At 54.0% G+C, this 18,721-nt stretch overlaps 2 protein-coding genes across 3 annotated transcripts; both read left to right on the forward strand.

The window, feature by feature from the left end:
- Window positions 1-3,097: 3,097 nt before the first annotated feature.
- Window positions 3,098-7,592, forward strand: LOC149328011 (uncharacterized). The gene is made up of 2 exons (XM_089561300.1): window positions 3,098-3,548; window positions 7,461-7,592. Exons 1-2 carry the CDS (start codon window positions 3,240-3,242, stop codon window positions 7,590-7,592), a joined length of 441 nt encoding a protein of 146 aa, XP_089417426.1. The 5' UTR covers window positions 3,098-3,239.
- Window positions 7,593-12,918: 5,326 nt separating this feature from the next.
- LOC149328012 (uncharacterized) lies at window positions 12,919-17,631 on the forward strand. 2 transcript variants are annotated; one of them, XM_089562188.1, is made up of 2 exons: window positions 12,919-13,368; window positions 17,344-17,631. In XM_089562188.1, exons 1-2 carry the CDS (start codon window positions 13,060-13,062, stop codon window positions 17,473-17,475), a joined length of 441 nt encoding a protein of 146 aa, XP_089418314.1. In that variant the 5' UTR covers window positions 12,919-13,059; the 3' UTR covers window positions 17,476-17,631. The 2 variants fall into 2 exon arrangements, with proteins under 2 accessions (XP_089418314.1, XP_089418315.1); XM_089562189.1 differs by lacking the exon at window positions 17,344-17,631 and adding an exon at window positions 13,743-14,401 and having other exon boundaries at window positions 12,921-13,368.
- Window positions 17,632-18,721: the final 1,090 nt, after the last annotated feature.

Here is an 18,721-nt window from a genome sequence, read left to right on the forward strand (position 1 = left end):
TCGCCGGAAGGGAAGGGAGAAGGATGAGAGTGAGCGAAGACACCGTATTCACTTGACGCGCCTTAGATCATTCCAAACTATCGAAATGGCATGGCGGAGTGGATAGCATGCTCGTCTCGCACGCTGAAGACCGGGGTTCGATTCCCGAGCTCGACCAATTTTGTACTCGATTTTATTTGTTTATCTGGTCTGACTAGAAAGGTTAATTAGGCTAATTGGTTAAGTAAGCAATTAAGTAAGCTCAGTCCTACTTACTTGGAGCATCACTATACGATCCCTTCAATTGGTGGCATGGTTGCTAGGCAAAGTACAATTGGCCCCGTTTGAAATTCGCGCACTGTGATGTCACGGCCCTCTCGACCAATTGAAAAGCGTGACATTTTCTTTTGACAACTGCTGCTTACAAAGATGAGGCATTAAAGGCTTTCGCCTTAAAATCCACTGATCTTTCGTGGAGTTTTCATGTAAATAACACACTATCATCAGCCAATAGAACGCTAGGATTCCTAATACGTGTTCATCATCATGCTCCTCAACATATCAAGTTACTAGCCTATAAATCGTTCGTCAGGTCAAAGTTGGAATTCGCATCACCAGTTTGCAATCGTCATCAAGTTTATCTCATTAATTCTCTTAAATCCGTCGAAAATTGCGCGGCGCGGTTTATTCACGCATCCTATGTTTTTGATATAAGCGTTTCTGCGTTGAAAACGGCATCCGGTTTACCGTCGTTATCACTCCGTCGTCGCACTTCAGCTTATCTATATCTCATAAAATCTTCAATAGCCCCGTACGCACCGCTCCCTACATTCTTCCTCCGCCAGCACGCATACCAGTCCGAACCAGTCATCATTTACATGTGGCCCGTCAACTCTCGCGCACTGTCACTTTCGCCAATTTCTGTTTTCCCGGAACAGCTGTTTTCCCGGAACAGTTTTCCCGGAACCCCTTACCCTAGCCCACTATCGTCCCTCCTTCCCCACTCCGGCATGAGCCCTATGCCCAGAACCCTTCGCTTCTTCCCTCCACATCCCTTCCCTCTGCCCGGCGGACCCTCCCCCGCGGGACCTAGAGAACCTGAAGACCTGGGAGGACTGGGAGACCCTGCTGCGCTCGGAGGACCCGGCCGTGCAGACCATCGCCACCGGCCGCGCTGCCAGTGTTATGGACCTTAGGAACATAAACACTTGAGTGGAGTGGGGTCGTGCGGGGACCCTGGGGCGCGCCCCAAATTCCTGTTGTAATAAAGTTTTCTCTCTCTCTCTCTCTACTCTGCCAGAGTACCCTATCAGGGTACCCTGGCAGAGTAGTCGATTGCCTTAACCACCCAGCCACCGCGGCGGGCAAGAAGTTGCACTTTTTAAGGCGAAAGGCTTTAATGGCTCATACTTGCGGCCAAGGCTACGTCCGGTGTAACGTTGTCTTCCACACTACGCGTACCTCATAGCCTGAGTTACTTGGGACGTGAAACCCCAATAAACCAAACCAAATAACGCTGCAACTAATAAGGATATGACAAAACGAATGACTGCATCGGATTGTGGGGACGAAATGTAACCCCGACGCGAATTTGATGACTGTAGAGTAAATAGGTGATTAATTATATGGAATCATAGCGAAAAAAATTTGGAGAGGCTTAGATTGGTTAAGCCTAGCGGATTGCGAAAGCCAGGACGCTGAACTTGTAGATGCACCCAGATCAAGAGGTGTTGACGGCATTCGCCTGGCTGCATAATATGCACGCCGTTTAGCTAAACGTTGTTCCCGCTCTTCATCTGTTTCTTCCGCATGCCGCCGCTTCTACCGGATTGTGGGGACGAAATGTAACCCCGACGCGAATTTGATGACTGTAGAGTAAATAGGTGATTAATTATATGGAATCATAGCGAAAAAAATTTGGAGAGGCTTAGATTGGTTAAGCCTAGCGGATTGCGAAAGCCAGGACGCTGAACTTGTAGATGCACCCAGATCAAGAGGTGTTGACGGCATTCGCCTGGCTGCATAATATGCACGCCGTTTAGCTAAACGTTGTTCCCGCTCTTCATCTGTTTCTTCCGCATGCCGCCGCTTCTTAGGTGCAGCACATCGTTGCGGCTTCACCTTATACACATCATCCGAAATATCGTGGAGGATTCGCTGGGACGACTGCGACGTTGTTGTTGTTGTTGTTGTTGTGACTGAGAGAAGGATGAAGAGGAAATTGCACGGGCCTGCTACTGGCTCGAGCTAAGCCACCACCGCTGCCACGTGCAGATAGAGGAGAGTTAAAAGATCAGAGGAAAGAGAAAAAGGAAAGAAAAGACGCGCGTCGCAGCAACAACTGCGTCCGCCGGAGCGGACGCTGCTCAGAAATAAGCGGCCGAAGCCGCGCTCGCTGAAGCGAGAACAGATACTCCCTCCCTGGGAAGCCGCTTTTTAATAGCTGGCATGACGTCACGTAGAGCGAGCGCCTCCCCCATGGCAGCGGCGCGTGGAGGATTCGCTGGGACGATCGCGGCGAGCCGAACTGAGGTGGCCGCTTTTCCACAGCTGGCATGACGTCACGTATAGCGAGCGCCCCTCGCGGCAGCAGCGCGCAGCTGCGGCATGGAGGATTCGCTGGGACGATCGCGACGAGCCGAGTTGGGGCCCCGCCTTTCCACAGCTGGTATGACGTCACACATAGATCACGCTAAAGGTAAATGGTGGATTCTCCGGGACGACGGCCAAGAGCGGAAACCTCAAGCAGTATGGCTTTCGCAATAAAAGGAAAGGAAAGTTAGAGGACGCTTAACCTTCGTCTTTAAGAGTGGGACGCGACTGCGTGTTGCAGCGTTGCCAAGGGGTTCACGGATGACCCGTTCGGCGCAACGCCTTGGCTGAAGGAAAGGAAACGACGCCTGTCTCTCATATCTCGATGGATACCCGAACCGCGCCGTAAGTGAAGGAAAATTAAATGAAAATTTGTTTTAAGGAAACGACGATTTCTTATATCTCGGTGGAGACCCGAAACATGCCATAAGGGAAGGTAAATGAAATGAAAATTGGTTTTAAGGAAACGAAACGGCCTGTCTCTCTCATATATCCGTGGACACCTGGACGCCTCAGTGCAGCCGTATTTGCGCACTATTCCGGCCTGCAGCTTGTGTGGAAGTGTCGGCCATCGGGCAGACGCTTGCCCCAACCCAGCACAAGATAAGTGTGGCCTGTGTGGACAGCAGGCACCCATAAAAGAGGGGGTGCGGGCCCCTCACCAGTGTATGGCCAAGTGTGCAGTTTGTGGTGGTGGCCATGCCACGAACTCGCGGGACTGCACTGCAAAATACCGTCCCAACAAGCCAGCCACCCCTAAGGGCGGGAAATCCGGCGTGACGGGCAGGCAGCCACATCACCCTGGTAGCGTCGGCAGCGACGCTTCAAAACAACAGACGCCTACCAGCGGGAAGGACGTCAAGGGCTGTCAAGTGCCACCACCGCCCCCACACGGCGGCCAGGAGAAGCAAGCCCGCTCCCAAGACAAGAATGGCGCGGCCGGTTCCTGGGCCAACGCTGTCAAAAATGGCAAACAGGTGAGCGGTTCAGGCAGGGTTGCCTCCTCCTCCCACCCCCTCTCCCCTGCCCCTCGCTCGGCGGCTGACGCTGAGCTCCACAACCTTGTAGCTTCTCTCCGGGCCCAAAACGAGATGCTACTTGCCAAAATTGAAGCCTTAGAGGCTAGAACAACTCCCCATCCCCCTAGTAACCCCGACACAGAGGCTATGGAGAGCGAGACGGCGGCGACACCGGCTATGGAACCTTCCCTTGCTGAACTCGAAGCCCGTCTCAATGCCAAATTTGACACCTTGTTGGAGACAGCGATGGAACGCCTTATAGCTCGAGTCATGGAGGCTACACCCTCTATGATCGCTCAACACGTCGCGAGTAACCCCCGCCTTTCTCGCAGAGCCGGTCCCCTTAAGGACGTATCTGGTCGGCCCTCTAGATTATCCCGGCGAGTCAATGACCTCGACGATGACGAAGACAGCTGCCCCCTTCCAGGTGCTGAGCTTCAGCCCCTGGTATCTGGCTCGGGGGCAGCCTCACTACCACCTATCACGTCAAAATCTGAGCATGGCGGGACACCCTCGGTGTAGGCGCTCCCCCCTTTCCAAATCGGCTTCCCCCATTACGATTACTCAATGGAACTGTCTGGGGCTCCGGTCCCGTTCCAAGCGCGCCGACCTTCGGCTTTTCCTATCAACCTTTGAGCATTTGCCAGCGGTGGTTGCCCTCCAAGAGCCAGGGAAAGGCGCCACACTAACAAATTATACGACGTTCCAGCAGGACACCTCGTCTTGTCTCTGCGTTCATAGAAATTATACAGCCAACCAGGTCGACTTAGACATACAACTTGAATACTCCTATGTAATGGTGACCCTCCTCCCACTCCGCAAGCAGGACCCACCGTTACACATACTCAATATATACTGCAATCCGAAATTGCCGAATGTATCATTCGCGGACCTCTTTAGCCGCGCGCTGAGAGTTGCGGGTCGGGACCCCCTCCTGATTGTGGGCGATTTCAACGCTCCCTCTCGGCTGTGGGGTTACTGCCGTGAAGAGAAGCGGGGACGCAAGTTGGCGGAGCTTGCGTCAACGCTGGGCCTCACTCTTCACACTGACCCCATCCATCCAACTCGTATAGGCAACTCCGTGACAAGGGATACGTGTCTGGACTTGACCTTCACCCACAACATTCAGTATGCAGACTGGGTCAACACCGAGGAAACCCTCGGCAGCGACCACTGCCTCCTGAACATTACGATTAGGACCTATCCTTTCGCGCGACCAACAACACAAGCCCCACTCCCAGATTGGACCAAGTTCAGGCAAAATTATAACACTGCCACACCAATACATGAACAAGGCAACCAGTCTTGGTGAGAACAATTGGTCTCTACCGTTCGCTCCTCCGAAACTCAAATTCAGCTCTCAGAGGCGGTTTCTGATGTGGACAACCACCTGCTCCACCTCTGGGAGGCCCGGCATTGCCTCGTCCGTCGGTGGCGCCGGCAGAAGCACAACCGGAAACTTAAAGCTCGCATCGCCGAGCTCACTCAACGAGCGGCTGAGTATGCGGCCCAACTCGCCGACTCCAACTGGGTGGCACGATGCAACACGGCCGCGCGGCAAATGTCCAGCCGGAACACGTGGCGACTTTTTCGCGCACTAATTGACGCCACGCAAACACGCACGGAAACTCAAAAACACCTCTAAAGAGCCATACACAGCTTTCAGGGCAACACAACTCAGTTGGCGCACAAGCTCCGGGACCAGTACTTGTGCACCACCCAGGACCCCCGCGGGCCGGCGTACGCTTATGCAGGTTCTGAGAACGTTGAGCTGGATCAACCGTTCCAGCTCCATGACCTGAGGGCGGCCCTGGCAAAAATGAAACGTGGCACCGCTCCGGGTCGGGAAAAAATTACAGTCAAATTGTTAGCCAACCTCCCCGACCCGACATACTTGTCTTTACTGAATTACATTAACTCAATCTGGCTTGGGGAAGTACCACTCCCCATCGACTGGAAGACCGCCCTGGTCACTTTCATTCCTAAACCTGGAAAGGCCATCAACACGGACAACCTCCGCCCCATCTCTCTGACTTCTTGTGTGGGCAAACTCATGGAGACGATGGTACGCGACAGGCTGTCCGAGTTCATGGAATCCAAACATCTTTTCGCAGACACCATGTTCGGGTTTCGCCCACAGAGATCTGCACAGGATGTCCTGCTACAACTCAATCGGGCTGTCCTCGACCCCGTGGAATACCCTCACAATGACAAGGTCGTACTCGCCTTGGATTTGAAGGGAGCATTCGACAACGTTACCCACGAGATCATTCTCACCCACCTCTCTCAAACTAACTGCGGCAGAAACGCCTTTCAATACATTCGGCAATTTTTGACAGACAGACAATCTTACATTCGAATCCAGGATAAGGAACATGGCCCTTTTCATTTAGGAACCAGGGGTACACCACAGGGCGCGGTGCTCTCTCCCCTTTTATTCAATCTGCCTATGCTGCGCCTACCGGCCCAGCTGGGCGCTGTCACCGGTGTACAGCATGCGCTGTACGCCGATGACATCACCCTGTGGGCCACAAAGGGTTGCCTTGGAGACATTGAGGCCAACCTGCAGGAGGCGGCGACCATAGTGGACCGTTATGCTCGCCGCTGCGGCCTCCAATGCTCCACCCAAAAGTCTGAATTTGTGCACATACGCCCCTCACCAAAGTGCACAGCCAAAATTTCATTGTCTCTTGAGACAGGTCCAATCCCTGAAAAAATCGAGGTCTGGGTACTGGGGCTCTTTATACATCAAGACAGACGGTCAGAAACAACATTGGCCAAACTCCGTCAGGTGGGGGACCAGGTGGGCCGCTTAGTCCGCCGGGTTTCTAACAAGCGCGGGGGGTTACGATGTAAGGACGCCTGGCGGCTGGCGCATGCATTTGTAACCAGTCGAATTCTATATTCGACTCCATACCTCCACCTGCGGAAGCAAGACGAGGATTCACTCGAAGTCATCCTCCGCAAAATTATTAAGCGGGCTCTGGACCTCCCCGTGACCACCTCCAACAAGCGCCTCCTTGGGCTGGGCATGGTGAACACATTTCGAGAGCTCCGGGAAGCTCACTTGACAAACCAATACACACGTCTCTCGAAGACATCGTCGGGTCGCCGCCTTCTTGCCCTACTACACATCCAACACACCACTCTCATGGAAGAGAGCGTACGTATTCCATCCCAGTGGAGATGCGCCCTCCACGGGCGCCCTCTTCCCGCGAACATGAACCGTGAGGACCATAATGGCCGGCGCCTGGCGCGGGCGGAAGCCCTGGCCCGCCACTATGGATCGAAACCCGGCGTATTCTACGTGGATGCCTCCGGCCACCACCATGGGGGATGGTTCATGGCCGCAGTCGTCCACGAATCCAAAACAGTGAACGGCCTTACTTTCCGAGCCCGTGACATAACACACGCGGAGGAGGTCGCCATTGCTTAGGCTGCATCTCATTCCAATTCAAAAACAATTATTTCCGACTCGCGAGGGGCATGTCGGAACGTCGAGCAGGGCTGGGTACCGTATCTAGCCTACCGCATTCTCCAAAACAGCGTCTATACCGGGAACCCCGCTCACCGGCGTATCGTTTGGGCTCCTGCTCACATGGGCCTTGAGGGAAATGAGGCAGCTGACGCCGCCGCCCGCGCGCTCTCTCACCGGACATTCCCCTCCGACCCCGACGATCAGGAACTCGAATTCACTCCAGCTTACTCTTTTAAAGACATTTCTTTGCTTTATCAATCTGGCCATAGTCTTCATCCCCGCCCGTGTAAAGGTCTCTCAAAGGCGGAGGAGCGGCTTCTGCTTCGCCTATATACAAATACTTTGCTGTGCCCGGCAGCTCTAAAACACTTTGACCCTTCTTTCTCTGGCAGCTGTCCGCACTGTGCGGAGAAGTCTTCGGACATCTACCACATGGTGTGGGCCTGCCCCTCCAACCCTGCTATCCCCCCTCACCCCAACCCAACCCGGGAGGACTGGGAGGCGACCCTGCTCGGCTGCTCTGACCTGCAGGCCCAACGGGCCCTGGTCGCGCGAGCCTGGGCAGCGGCGGACGCCACTGGGGTCCCGAACTAGGGACCTCCACCTAATACTTGTAAGGGCTGGCCCCCTTTGGGTCAGCTCATACCTCACCTCCCGAAGTTTATCTGTAAATAAATGTTTTCCACCACCACTGCTCGTCGGTAAATTGGTTTTTGAGGAAAGGAAATGCATCTCCCTCATATCTCGGTGGACACCTAAACCTCGCCGGAAGGGAATGGAGAAGGATGAGAGTGAGCGAAGACACCGTATTCACTTGACGCGCCTTAGATAATTCCAAACTATTGAAATGGCATGGCGGAGTGGATAGCATGCTCGTCTCGCACGCTGAAGACCGGGGTTCGATTCCCGAGCTCGACCAATTTTGTACTCGTTTTTATTTGTTTATCTGGTCTGACTAGAAAGGTTAATTAGGCTAATTGGTTAAGTAAGCAATTAAGTAAGCTCAGTCCTACTTACTTGGAGCATCACTATACGATCCCTTTAATTGGTGGCATGGTTGGCTGGAATTTCTTTGGAGGAGAAATTCTAGAGGCCCGTGTACTGTGCGATGTCAGTGCACGTTAAAGAACCCCAGGTGGTCGAAATTTCCGGAGCCCTTCACTACGGCGTCTCTCATAGCCTCAGTCGCTTTGGGACGTTAAACCTCATAAAACCAAACCAAGCTAGGCAAAGTACAATTGGCCCCGTTTGAAATTCGCGGACTGTGACGTCACGGCCCTTTCGACCAATTGAAAAGCGTGACATTTTCTGTCGACAACTGCTGCTTACAAAGATGAGGCATTAAAGGCTTTCGCCTTAAAATCCACTGATCTTTCGTGGAGTTTTCATGTAAATAACACACTATCATCAGCCAATAGAACGCTAGGATTCCTAATACGTGTTCATCATCATGCTCCTCAACATATCAAGTTACTAGCCTATAAATCGTTCGTCAGGTCAAAGTTGGAATTCGCATCACCAGTTTGCAATCGTCATCAAGTTTATCTCATTAATTCTCTTAAATCCGTCGAAAATTGCGCGGCGCGGTTTATTCACGCATCCTATATGTTTTTGATATAAGCGTTTCTGCGTTGAAAACGGCATCCGGTTTACCGTCGTTATCACTCCGTCGTCGCACTTCAGCTTATCTATATCTCATAAAATCTTCAATAGCCCCGTACGCACCGCTCCCTACATTCTTCCTCCGCCAGCACGCATACCAGTCCGAACCAGTCATCATTTACATGTGGCCCGTCAACTCTCGCGCACTGTCACTTTCGCCAATTTCTGTTTTCCCGGAACAGCTGTTTTCCCGGAACAGTTTTCCCGGAACCCCTTACCCTAGCCCACTATCGTCCCTCCTTCCCCACTCCGGCATGAGCCCTATGCCCAGAACCCTTCGCTTCTTCCCTCCACATCCCTTCCCTCTGCCCGGCGGACCCTCCCCCGCGGGACCTAGAGAACCTGAAGACCTGGGAGGACTGGGAGACCCTGCTGCGCTCGGAGGACCCGGCCGTGCAGACCATCGCCACCGGCCGCGCTGCCAGTGTTATGGACCTTAGGAACATAAACACTTGAGTGGAGTGGGGTCGTGCGGGGACCCTGGGGCGCGCCCCAAATTCCTGTTGTAATAAAGTTTTCTCTCTCTCTCTCTCTACTCTGCCAGAGTACCCTATCAGGGTACCCTGGCAGAGTAGTCGATTGCCTTAACCACCCAGCCACCGCGGCGGGCAAGAAGTTGCACTTTTTAAGGCGAAAGGCTTTAATGGCTCATACTTGCGGCCAAGGCTACGTCCGGTGTAACGTTGTCTTCCACACTACGCGTACCTCATAGCCTGAGTTACTTGGGACGTGAAACCCCAATAAACCAAACCAAATAACGCTGCAACTAATAAGGATATGACAAAACGAATGACTGCATCGGATTGTGGGGACGAAATGTAACCCCGACGCGAATTTGATGACTGTAGAGTAAATAGGTGATTAATTATATGGAATCATAGCGAAAAAAATTTGGAGAGGCTTAGATTGGTTAAGCCTAGCGGATTGCGAAAGCCAGGACGCTGAACTTGTAGATGCACCCAGATCAAGAGGTGTTGACGGCATTCGCCTGGCTGCATAATATGCACGCCGTTTAGCTAAACGTTGTTCTCGCTCTTCATCTGTTTCTTCCGCACGCCGCCGCTTCTTAGGTGCAGCACATCGTTGCGGCTTCACCTTATACACATCATCCGAAATATCGTGGAGGATTCGCTGGGACGACTGCGACGAGCCGAGTTGGGAAGCCGCTTTTTAATAGCTGGCATGACGTCACGTAGAGCGAGCGCCTCCCCCATGGCAGTGGCGCGTGGAGGATTCGCTGGGACGATCGCGGCGAGCCGAACTGAGGGGGCCGCTTTTCCACAGCTGGCATGACGTCACGTATAGCGAGCGCCCCTCGCGGCAGCAGCGCGCAGCTGCGGCATGGAGGATTCGCTGGGACGATGGCGACGAGCCGAGTTGGGGCCCCGCCTTTCCACAGCTGGTATGACGTCACACATAGATCACGCTAAAGGTAAATGGTGGATTCTCCGGGACGACGGCCAAGAGCGGAAACCTCGAGCAGTATGGCTTTCGCAATAAAAGGAAAGGACGCTTAACCTTCGTCTTTAAGAGTGGGACGCGACTGCGTGTTGCAGCGTTGCCAAGGGGTTCACGGATGACCCGTTCGGCGCAACGCCTTGGCCGAAGGAAAGGAAACGACGCCTGTCTCTCATATCTCGATGGATACCCGAACCGCGCCGTAAGTGAAGGAAAATTAAATGAAAATTTGTTTTAAGGAAACGACGATTTCTTATATCTCGGTGGAGACCCGAAACATGCCATAAGGGAAGGTAAATGAAATGAAAATTGGTTTTAAGGAAACGAAACGGCCTGTCTCTCTCATATATCGGTGGACATCTGAACGCCTCAGTGCAGCCGTATTTGCGCACTATTCCGGCCTGCAGCTTGTGTGGAAGTGTCGGCCATCGGTGGTGGTGGTGAAAACATTTATTACGAATGAACAGGAGGTATGTTTAGATCAGCCCGTAAGGGACCGATCCTTACAAACACTAGGTGGAGGTCCCTAGTATGGGACCCCAGTGGCGGTTGCCGCCGCCCGGGCGCGCCCGACTAAGGCTTGTTGGGCCTGTAAGTCGTGGCAGCCGAGCAGGGTCGCCTCCCAGTCCTCCCGGGTTGGGTTGGGGATGGGGGGAATAGCGGGGTTGGAGGGGCAGGCCCACACCATGTGATAAGTGTCAGAAGACACTGCACTACAGTGTGGGCAGCTGCCGCTAAAGGAGGGGTCAAAATGTTTTAGCGCTGCCGGGCACAACAATGTATTGGTGAGAAGGCGGAGAAGGAGCCGCTCATCCGCCTTCTTCAGGCCTTTACATGGGCTAGGGTAAAGGCGATGACAATTTTGATAATATGTTGTAATATCTTTGAATGTATAGACCGGATTAAAATCGGGTTCCTGATCGGACGGGGAGGAGAAAACAGCCCGGTGAGAGAGCGCGCGGGCGGCTGCGTCTGCTGCCTCGTTTCCTGCCAACCCCTGATGAGCAGGGGCCCATATGAGGTGACGGTGTGCGGGGTCCGTATCCCGTATGCAATTTTGGTATATTCGATAGGCTAGGAAGGGAGTGCAGCCTTGTTCGACGTTCCGACAGGCCCCTCGCGAGTCGGTGATTATGTATTTTGAATTGGAATGTGAGGCCGCGAGAGCAATCGCGACCTCTTCTGCTTGTGTTGCACTGCGGGCTCTGAAAGTTAGGCCGTTAACTGTGTTGCTGTTGTGAACTACCGCGGCCGTGTACCATCCCCCGTGGTGAGGGCCGGAGGCGTCCACGTAGTATACACCTGTTTTGTTGCCATAATATCGGGCTAGAGCTTCCGCTCGTGCCAGGCGCCGACCATTATGGTCTTCATGTGACATGTTTGCTGGAAGAGGCCGCACGTGGAGGGCACGTCTCCACAGTTCCGGGATGCGAAACCTGTCTTCCATTGGAGGGGTGTGTTGGATATGGAGTCGAGCAAGAAGGCGGCGACCCGACTCCGTTAGCGACAAGCGCGTGTACTGGTTTGTAAGGTGCGCCTCCCGGAGTTCCCGGAAAGTATTCACCACCCCAAGAGCCATAAGCCGGCTGTTTGAAGTAGTGATGGGGAGGTCAAGGGCACGTTTAACAATTTTGCGAAGGATGACCTCAAGGGCGTCCTCCTCTTGTTTCCGTAGGTGGAGATAAGGAGTCGAATAGAGAATTCGACTAGTTACGAAGGCGTTTGCCAGCCGCAAGGCATCCTTACTTCGTAACCCTCCGCGTTTGTTGGAAACCCGGCGGACCATGCGGCCCACCTGGTCCCCCACCTTACGGAGTTTGACCAATGTAGTGTCTGGCCGCCTGTGTTTGTGGATGTAGAGTCCGAGTACCCGTATCTCATCACTTTCGCGTATGGGACCACTCTCAAGAGAGAGAGATATTTTAGTTGTGCACTTCTGTGAGGGGCGGAGGTGCACAAATTCCGATTTTTGAGGGGAACATTGAAGACCGCAGCGGCGGGCGTAGCGGTCTACTATCGTCGCCGCTGTTTGCAGGCTGGTTTCAATATCTCCTGTGCTGCCCTGCGTGGCCCACAGAGTGATGTCATCGGCGTACAGGGCGTGCTGCACGCCGGCGACACCACTCAGCTGGGCCGGCAGGTGCATCATGGCCAGATTGAAGAGCAGCGGGGAAAGTACCGCGCCTTGAGGGGTTCCCCGCGTGCCGAGTAGATAAGGACCATGGTCTCTATCTTGAATTCGAATGTAGGATTGACGATCTATTAAAAATTGGCTTATGTATTGGAATGTATTGAGGCCGCAGTCGGTGTGACTTAGGTTAGTGAGTATGATCTCATGTGTTACATTGTCAAATGCCCCTTTAAGATCCAAGGCGAGTACTACCCTGTCATTATGGGGGCATTCGACGGGGTCAAGGACTTCCCGATTGAGTTGCAGGAGGACATCCTGTGCGGATCTGTGTTGGCGGAATCCGAACATGGTGCTCGCAAAGACTTGTTTGTTTTCAAGATATGTAGATAACCGATCCCGCACCATCGTCTCCATTAGTTTGCCCACACATGAGGAGAGAGAGATGGGGCGGAGGTTATCTGTGTCAATTGGTTTGCCAGCTTTAGGAATAAAAGTGACCAAAGCCGTTTTCCATTCGATTGGCAGGGGGGTGTCCCCGCGCCAAATCGCATTGACGTATTCCAGGAGGGACTGGTATGCCAAGTCGGGCAGGTTCGTCAAAAGCTTGACGGTGACCTTATCCCGTCCTGGCGCAGTGCGGCCATCGGGCAGACGCTTGCCCCAACCCAGCACAAGATAAGTGTGGCCTGTGTGGACAGCAGGCACCCATAAAAGAGGGGGTGCGGGCCCCTCACCAGTGTATGGCCAAGTGTGCAGTTTGTGGTGGTGGCCATGCCACGAACTCGCGGGACTGCACTGCAAAATACCGTCCCAACAAGCCAGCCACCCCTAAGGGCGGGAAATCCGGCGTGACGGGCAGGCAGCCACATCACCCTGGTAGCGTCGGCAGCGACGCTTCAAAACAACAGACGCCTACCAGCGGGAAGGACGTCAAGGGCTGTCAAGTGCCACCACCGCCCCCACACGGCGGCCAGGAGAAGCAAGCCCGCTCCCAAGACAAGAATGGCGCGGCCGGTTCCTGGGCCAACGCTGTCAAAAATGGCAAACAGGTGAGCGGTTCAGGCAGGGTTGCCTCCTCCTCCCACCCCCTCTCCCCTGCCCCCCGCTCGGCGGCTGTCGCTGAGCTCCACAACCTTGTAGCTTCTCTCCGGGCCCAAAACGAGATGCTACTTGCCAAAATTGAAGCCTTAGAGGCTAGAACAACTCCCCATCCCCCTAGTAACCCCGACACAGACGCTATGGAGAGCGAGACGGCGGCGACACCGGCTATGGAACCTTCCCTTGCTGAACTCGAAGCCCGTCTCAATGCCAAATTTGACACCTTGTTGGAGACAGCGATGGAACGCCTTATAGCTCGAGTCATGGAGGCTATCCCCTCTATGATCGCTCAACACGTCGCGAGTAACCCCCGCCTTTCTCGCAGAGCCGGTCCCCTTAAGGACGTATCTGGTCGGCCCTCTAGATTATCCCGGCGAGTCAATGACCTCGGCGATGACGAAGACAGCTGCCCCCTTCCAGGTGCTGAGCTTCAGCCCCTGGTATCTGGCTCGGGGGCAGCCTCACTACCACCTATCACGTCAAAATCTGAGCATGGCGGGACACCCTCGGTGTAGGCGCTCCCCCCTTTCCAAATCGGCTTCCCCCATTACGATTACTCAATGGAACTGTCGGGGGCTCCGGTCCCGTTCCAAGCGCGCCGACCTCCGGCTTTTCCTATCAACCTTTGAGCATTTGCCAGCGGTGGTTGCCCTCCAAGAGCCAGGGAAAGGCGCCACACTAACAAATTATACGACGTTCCAGCAGGACACCTCGTCTTGTCTCTGCGTTCATAGAAATTATACAGCCAACCAGGTCGACTTAGACATACAACTTGAATACTCCTATGTAATGGTGACCCTCCTCATACTCCGCAAGCAGGACCCACCGTTACACATACTCAATATATACTGCAATCCGAAATTGCCGAATGTATCATTCGCGGACCTCTTTAGCCGCGCGCTGAGAGTTGCGGGTCGGGACCCCCTCCTGATTGTGGGCGATTTCAACGCTCCCTCTCGGATGTGGGGTTACTGCCGTAAAGAGAAGCGGGGACGCAAGTTGGCGGAGCTTGCGTCAACGCTGGGCCTCACTCTTCACACTGACCCCATCCATCCAACTCGTATAGGCAACTCCGTGACAAGGGATACGTGTCCGGACTTGACCTTCACCCACAACATTCAGTATGCAGACTGGGTCAACACCGAGGAAACCCTCGGCAGCGACCACTGCCTCCTGAACATTACGATTAGGACCTATCCTTTCGCGCGACCAACAACACAAGCCCGACTCCCAGATTGGACAAAGTTCAGGCGAAATTATAACACTGCCACACCAATACATGAACAGGGCTACCAGTCTTGGTCAGAACAATTGGTCTCTAGCGTTCGCTCCTCCGAAACTCAAATTTAGCTCTCAGAGGCGGTTTCTGATGTGGACAACCACCTGCTCCACCTCTGGGAGGCCCGGCATTGCCTCGTCCGTCGGTGGCGCCGGCAGAAGCACAACCGGAAACTTAACTAAACACTCGTGTGTCTGTCTCTTTCTGTTGTCCTTTGTTTTTATGCGCTTTCCAGGTTTAAAGCTCGCATCGCCGAGCTCACTCAACGAGCGGCTGAGTATGCGGCCCAACTCGCCGACTCCAACTGGGTGGCACGATGCAACACGGCCGCGCGGCAAATGTCCAGCCGGAACACGTGGCGTCTTTTTCGCGCACTAATTGACCCCACGCAAGCACGCACGGAAACTCAAAAACACCTCCAAAGAGCCATACACAGCTTTCAGGGCAACACAACTCAGTTGGCGCACAAGCTCCGGGACCAGTACTTGTGCACCACCCAGGACCCCCGCGGGCCGGCGTACTCTTATGCAGGTTCTGAGAACGTTGAGCTGGATCAACCGTTCCAGCTCCATGACCTGAGGGCGGCCCTGGCAAAAATGAAACGTGGCACCGCTCCGGTTCGGGACAAAATTACAGTCAAATTGTTAGCCAACCTCCCCGACCCGACATACTTGTCTTTACTGAATTACATTAACTCAATCTGGCTTGGGGAAGTACCACTCCCCATCGACTGGAAGACCGCCCTGGTCACCTTCATTCCTAAACCTGGAAAGGCCATCAACACGGACAACCTCCGCCCCATCTCTCTGACTTCTTGTGTGGGCAAACTCATGGAGACGATGGTACGCGACAGGCTGTCCGAGTTCATGGAATCCAAACATCTTTTCGCAGACACCATGTTCGGGTTTCGCCCACAGAGATCTGCACAGGATGTCCTGCTACAACTCAATCGGGCTGTCCTCGACCCCGTGGAATACCCTCACAATGACAAGGTCGTACTCGCCTTGGATTTGAAGGGAGCATTCGACAACGTTACCCACGAGATCATTCTCACCCACCTCTCTCAAACTAACTGCGGCAGAAACGCCTTTCAATACATTCGGCAATTTTTGACAGACAGACAATCTTACATTCGAATCCACGATAAGGAACATGGCCCTTTTCATTTAGGAACCAGGGGTACACCACAGGGCGCGGTGCTCTCTCCCCTTTTATTCAATCTGGCTATGATGCGCCTACCGGCCCAGCTGGGCGCTGTCACCGGTGTACAGCATGCGCTGTACGCCGATGACATCACCCTGTGGGCCACACAGGGTTGCCTTGGAGACATTGAGGCCAACCTGCAGGAGGCGGCGACCATAGTGGACCGTTATGCTCGCCGCTGCGGCCTCCAATGCTCCACCCAAAAGTCTGAATTTGTGCATATACGCCCCTCACCAAAGTGCACAGCCAAAATTTTATTGTCTCTTGAGACAGGTCCAATCCCTAAAAAAATCGAAGTCTGGGTACTGGGGCTCTTTATACATCAAGACAGACGGTCAGAAACAACATTGGCCAAACTCCGTCAGGTGGGGGACCAGGTGGGCCGCTTAGTCCGCCGGGTTTCTAACAAGCGCGGGGGGTTACGATGTAAGGACGCCTTGCGGCTGGCGCATGCATTTGTAACCAGTCGAATTCTATATTCGACTCCATACCTCCACCTGCGGAAGCAAGACGAGGATTCACTCGAAGTCATCCTCCGCAAAATTATTAAGCGGGTTCTGGACCTCCCCTTGACCACCTCCAACAAGCGCCTCCTGGGGCTGGGCATGGTGAACACATTTCGGGAGCTCCGGGAAGCTGACTTGACCAACCAATACACACGTCTCTCGAAGACATCGTCGGGTCGCCGCCTTCTTGCCCGACTACACATCCAACACACCACTCTCATGGAAGAGCGCGTATGTATTCCATCCCAGTGGAGATGCGCCCTCCACGTGCGCCCTCTTCCCGCGAACATGAAACGTGAGGAGCATAATGGCCGGCGCCTGGCGCGGGCGGAAGCCCTGGCCCGCCACTATGGATCGAAACCCGGCGTATTCTACGTGGATGCCTCCGGCCCCCACCATGGGGAATGGTTCACGGCCGCAGTCGTCCACGAATCCAAAACAGTGAACGGCCTTACTTTCCGAGCCCGTGACATAACACACGCGGAGGAGGTCGCCATTGCTTTGGCTGCATCTCATTCCAATTCAAAAACAATTATTTCCGACTCGCGAGGGGCATGTCGGAACGTCGAGCAGGGCTGGGTGTCGTATCTAGCCTACCGCATTCTCCAAAACAGCGTCTATACCGGGGACCCCGCTCACCGGCGTATCGTTTGGGCTCCTGCTCACATGGGCCTTGAGGGAAATGAGGCAGCTGACGCCGCCGCCCGCGCGCTCTCTCACCGGACATTCCCCTCCGACCCCGACGATCAGGAACTCGAATTCACTCCAGCTTACTCGTTTAAAGAGATTTCTTTACTTTATGAATCTGGCCATAGTCTTTATCCCCGCCCGTGTAAAGGTCTCTCAAAGGCGGAGGAGCGGCTTCTGCTTCGCCTATATACAAATACTTTGCTGTGCCCGGCAGCTCTAAAACACTTTGACCCTTCTTTCTCTGGCAGCTGTCCGCACTGTGCGGAGAAGTCTTCGGACATCTACCACATGGTGTGGGCCTGCCCCTCCAACCCTGCTATCCCCCCTCACCCCAACCCAACCCGGGAGGACTGGGAGGCGACCCTGCTCGGCTGCTCTGACCTGCAGGCCCAACGGGCCTTGGTCGCGCGAGCCCGGGCAGCGGCCGACGCCACTGGGGTCCCGAACTAGGGACCTCCACCTAGTACTTGTGAGGGCTGGCCCCCTTTGGGTCAGCTCATACCTCACCTCCCGAAGTTTATCTGTAAATAAATGTTTTCCACCACCACCATCAGTAGGGGCTTTAGGGACAATGAAAAGGAAATTGGTTTTAAGGCAAGGAAATACCTGCCTCTCATATCTCCTTGTACACCCGAAAGGAATGGACACCGCAGTACGTCTCCAAAGCACCCTTCTAAGGCAACACCGTATTCACGAGACGCGCCTTTGTTCTTTCAAAACCATCGAGCTGGCGTGGCGGAGTGGTTAGCGAGCTCGTCTCGTGCTCCGGAGGCCCTGGTTTCATTTCCCAACTCGACCAATTTCCTATTTTGTTTTATTTATTAATGCTTCTGGGATTTTCCGCTCACGGCTAACGCCACCGACGACAAGTTTACCCGACGCAATATCAGGACACTTGCCCGCGGTGTGGCAGCAAACCATCGTTGTACCACATCACGAGGGAATGCAGTAAGAACGACAGCTTTCGTTAAGAACCGAGTGCAGAACAATGGGAGAGCTGGCTCTCCAGCTGTGATCTGGGTTGCCTACAAGGTATGATCCAGCACGCCCAACAAGCAGCGAAGCTCAGCGGGGCCCTGAAATAGGGGCACCGACCCTGTGAGAAGAAGGAAGATGGACCTCTTCTTTCTCGTGTGCTACTAGCACAAGACCTTTCTATAAAAGTCTTTCCTACATACCTACCTACCGACGAGGACACCGGCCTTTCAGCGGAACGGGGCCCTTAACACTGTCGCGTTCAAGCTACCAAATGCGTCGATAGAGTGTGGACGTCTATATAGCGACGAGAGAGGGTGACGTCACACCCAGGTCGGTTTGGTAACTGCGCTCTGGCGGCGCCACCTGCGCACACGCTCCCCCCTTTTTTGAGACACCTCTCAGCTGTCGAGCGAGCCAGGTTGCGCGCAACACCCTCCTTGTATGTCGCCGTACAAATGTGTTCTAGAATCGCAGTCGGCATGGCCAAAGGCTTTCGCCTTGCCGCACTTTACATTGGCAAAGTGCTCCAAAAATTTTTTTCAGCGAGAGAGAAAAGTAATGGTTGTATATCTGCCTTATCATGTGTGGTCCATCTTGGTGCAGCATGACGGCATTTCACCTCACTAGGGTGTAGACAGCGGTAAAAAA

This window comes from Amblyomma mixtum, chromosome 9 (genome assembly GCF_055824585.1).
Source record: "Amblyomma mixtum isolate Tamu chromosome 9, ASM5582458v1, whole genome shotgun sequence".
Taxonomy (NCBI): Eukaryota; Metazoa; Arthropoda; class Arachnida; order Ixodida; family Ixodidae; genus Amblyomma; species Amblyomma mixtum.

Bases quoted from the DNA above. Each gene is read 5' to 3' on its own strand.
- LOC149328011 (XM_089561300.1), top strand. From the start codon at position 3,240: ATGGCCAAGTGTGCAGTTTGTGGTGGTGGCCATGCCACGAACTCGCGG. The intron at 3,549-7,460 runs GTGAGCGGTTCA...TTTCTCTGGCAG, and splicing joins CTGTCAAAAATGGCAAACAG to CTGTCCGCACTGTGCGGAGA.
- LOC149328012 (XM_089562188.1), top strand. From the start codon at position 13,060: ATGGCCAAGTGTGCAGTTTGTGGTGGTGGCCATGCCACGAACTCGCGG. The intron at 13,369-17,343 runs GTGAGCGGTTCA...TTTCTCTGGCAG, and splicing joins CTGTCAAAAATGGCAAACAG to CTGTCCGCACTGTGCGGAGA.